The following is a 2,703-nucleotide window of genomic DNA, read 5'->3' on the forward strand; positions in this document are numbered from 1 at the left end:
CGANACACAGACACACAGACACACACACACACATATATATATATATACATAAACATAAACATGTACATGTACAATATATATATATAGGTATATATATATATATATATATGAGAGAGAGAGAGAGTGTGTGTGCGTGTGCGTGTGTGTTTGTGTGTAGTTGTATCCGATACGCAAAAAGTGTATGCATATTTTGAACAGTACCGTTCTTTAAAATTATGTTGATACATGCGTACACACAAAAATACATCTGAGTATAATCAAACCAATGTATGCAGATTAGAAATTAAAATACAGCACGGAATATGGCGATTGACCTACTGCGATTAAGTTAAGTTCAACCCACCGACCACGATATACTTAAAGAAGAAGAAAAGTGATAATAGTGCTCGAGCTCTTTCACGATACCTGCACGTCCGTACGGCAAGCGTCTCTAGTGCCGTCCAATCGAGCAAAATAACCGCTACATGTGAATGTGCGTGAACATGTGTAGTTCATATTTGGTTTAACTCTAGTGAGCTGCAGTCAATTGCACGCCATACAAACGCGATTTGGATGCAAACAAATGTAAAACATAGCAACAGGAGAGTCTCAAACCTAGGAAATGCACGCATTTCGCTATCATCGCTATGGGTACACCCAATATACAATGCTTTACACTGGTAACTAAAGCGCTCAACACGGGAGGAACCACACGAGCGAAGCTAATCATTTAAATCGATACGTTCACAATACCACGAAGTATTCTACGTGAATATTGTCTAATAGGCATGCACGTTCTAAGTAGTAAACATAAATACAGCAGAAAACAAAATTATGCCGCTGGATAAACAAAAGAAACTCAATACCTTTGGGTTTACTCGGCCCGATTTCCGGCTTCTCGATCTTCTGGGGCGCCGCTGAGTACGTTGTGGGAGCCGCTTTAATCTCCTTCTCCAGAGGTGGTGCAGCGTTTTGCATAGGCTGGTATACACCGTTTAAGATGATGGGATTCTGTTGCTGTTGTTGTAGTTGTTGGTGGTTCACGTGTGGCTGCATCGGCCCTGTCATATGCGGTGGTTGGTGTAAGTGCTGCTGTGTATGTGCTTGCGGTTGATTATGTGGTGGTAGCTGTCCCTGGATGTTTTTCTGTGGTGCATTCTGCATGTATGCTGGCACGGGCCCATTTGCTGGAAATGACGGGCGTGGCTGTGGTTGAGAGGCACCCTGCAATGCCATTCGACTGGGATGCATGGCCCCGGGTGCACTCTGTGTCGGTGCATCTAATTCCAGAGGGGGTCTATTCGGCATATGTAGCTGTTGCTGTAGCTGTTGCTGTTGCTGTTGCTGTTGTGGTGGTGGTGTATACATAACCGGCCGTGGTGGGCCCTGTTGTGCCACGCCGGGCGGTCCTCTAGGCATATCAGTAATCAATGATCTCTGTTGTAAACCACTCTGCGGGGGTCCTTGCGGTACAAATACCGGTGGTCCCGGTGGCCTGAGAGGCCCCTGTGGCGGACCCTGTGGCGGGCCCTGTGGCGGCCCTTGTGGCAAGCCACTACCTGGAGGTCTCTGCTGTGGAGGTTGTCGCATGCCTGGTATAGTATCACCGTGCGGTATACCCGGTGCAGGTGGCCCGTGCTGTGAGTGTTGCGGCGGTATGCCAGATCTCTGTTGTGTATGTGACTGTGACTGTGATCTGGGAGGTGCCGAGGGATGCATTGGGTGACCCTGTGTACGTTGCTGTGTGGGATTGTTATTGAATATCTGTGGTGGCCTGGGAGGTGCTCCCGAGTATGCGCGTTGGTTGTTATTGTTATTCGAAGTATTCTGTGTCTGCATATGTTGTTGACTACTATGCTGCTGTTGGTGTGTGTGTGGAGATGGAAGAGTACTATTACTTTTTCCAATACCCTGCTGTGTGCTTGCATGCACATTTCCATTCGCGCTCGTAATAACTTTCGTGTGCGCAGGTGCAGTGGCACTATCCTTTTCTAATGCGGCCATTTCGGCCTCGAATTTACTGAACTCATCGTCCAACGACAGCGCCTTCCGCTTTGTGCCCATTGTGCTCAGATGGTATATACACAAGCGATTGCTAACTGTATGATGGTGGTACAAGACTGCCGATATACTAATATGCAACTAAGCTCTTTATATGCATAAAAATACATCGCCCTCTTGTATTTTAGGGCTATGAATTTTTATTTATTTGTATGGATGTTTCACAATATGAATATTTGCGATGCAACACCATATATTTAGCAGTCTAAAGTCCACTACACTCTCCTACACAGTCTGCACTTCAGTCTGCACTCTGCGGCTGCCGACTCTACACTCTGATGCGGTTTTTGCCGCGAAGTCGAAAACTTTGTTTTGCGTCAACCCGGGAAAGTAAACCCAGTTATACACGTGCAATAAGCCCGTCGATAACCAAATCTAATATATTTATACCAAATAAAATCTTATCATTATAATCTCTTGTGTGAAATACGTACTTCAACATACTATCGACTCCTCAACCTTGAAGAAGTTATATCTGTACATATTCTCAGCTGTCAATTCCCCAATCGTCTAGCTGAAGATGTCTACGACAGAAGTAACTTTGCCCGCTGAGGTGGAAGATCTCATAGATGAGTTTGATACAGCCACCAGTGATCTGGCGTCACACCTCGAACCGATTTTGAACTGTAATCAAGAGGAGCTCAAGGGTATGTGGGATATAAC

General features: G+C 45.6%; 2 protein-coding genes across 2 annotated transcripts in view; one reads left to right on the forward strand and one right to left on the reverse strand.

Annotated features, from left to right (window-relative positions):
* The window catches only part of SARC_00794 (hypothetical protein), a 5,436-nt gene extending 3,253 nt beyond the window's left edge, over positions 1 to 2,183 (reverse strand). Inside the window, exon 1 of the mRNA XM_014305475.1 lies at positions 846 to 2,183. Coding sequence (XP_014160950.1) covers positions 846 to 2,043 — 1,198 coding nt within the window. The 5' untranslated portion in view covers positions 2,044 to 2,183. The remainder of the gene's footprint in view (positions 1 to 845) is intronic.
* A 285-nt stretch (positions 2,184 to 2,468) lies between these two features.
* SARC_00795 (hypothetical protein) overlaps positions 2,469 to 2,703 on the forward strand; it is a 2,706-nt gene continuing 2,471 nt past the window's right edge. Inside the window, exon 1 of the mRNA XM_014305476.1 lies at positions 2,469 to 2,687. Within this exon, the coding sequence (XP_014160951.1) occupies positions 2,561 to 2,687 (127 nt within the window). The 5' untranslated portion in view covers positions 2,469 to 2,560. The remainder of the gene's footprint in view (positions 2,688 to 2,703) is intronic.

This window comes from Sphaeroforma arctica, assembly GCF_001186125.1.
Source record: "Sphaeroforma arctica JP610 unplaced genomic scaffold supercont1.28, whole genome shotgun sequence".
Lineage (NCBI taxonomy): Eukaryota > Ichthyosporea > Ichthyophonida > Sphaeroforma > Sphaeroforma arctica.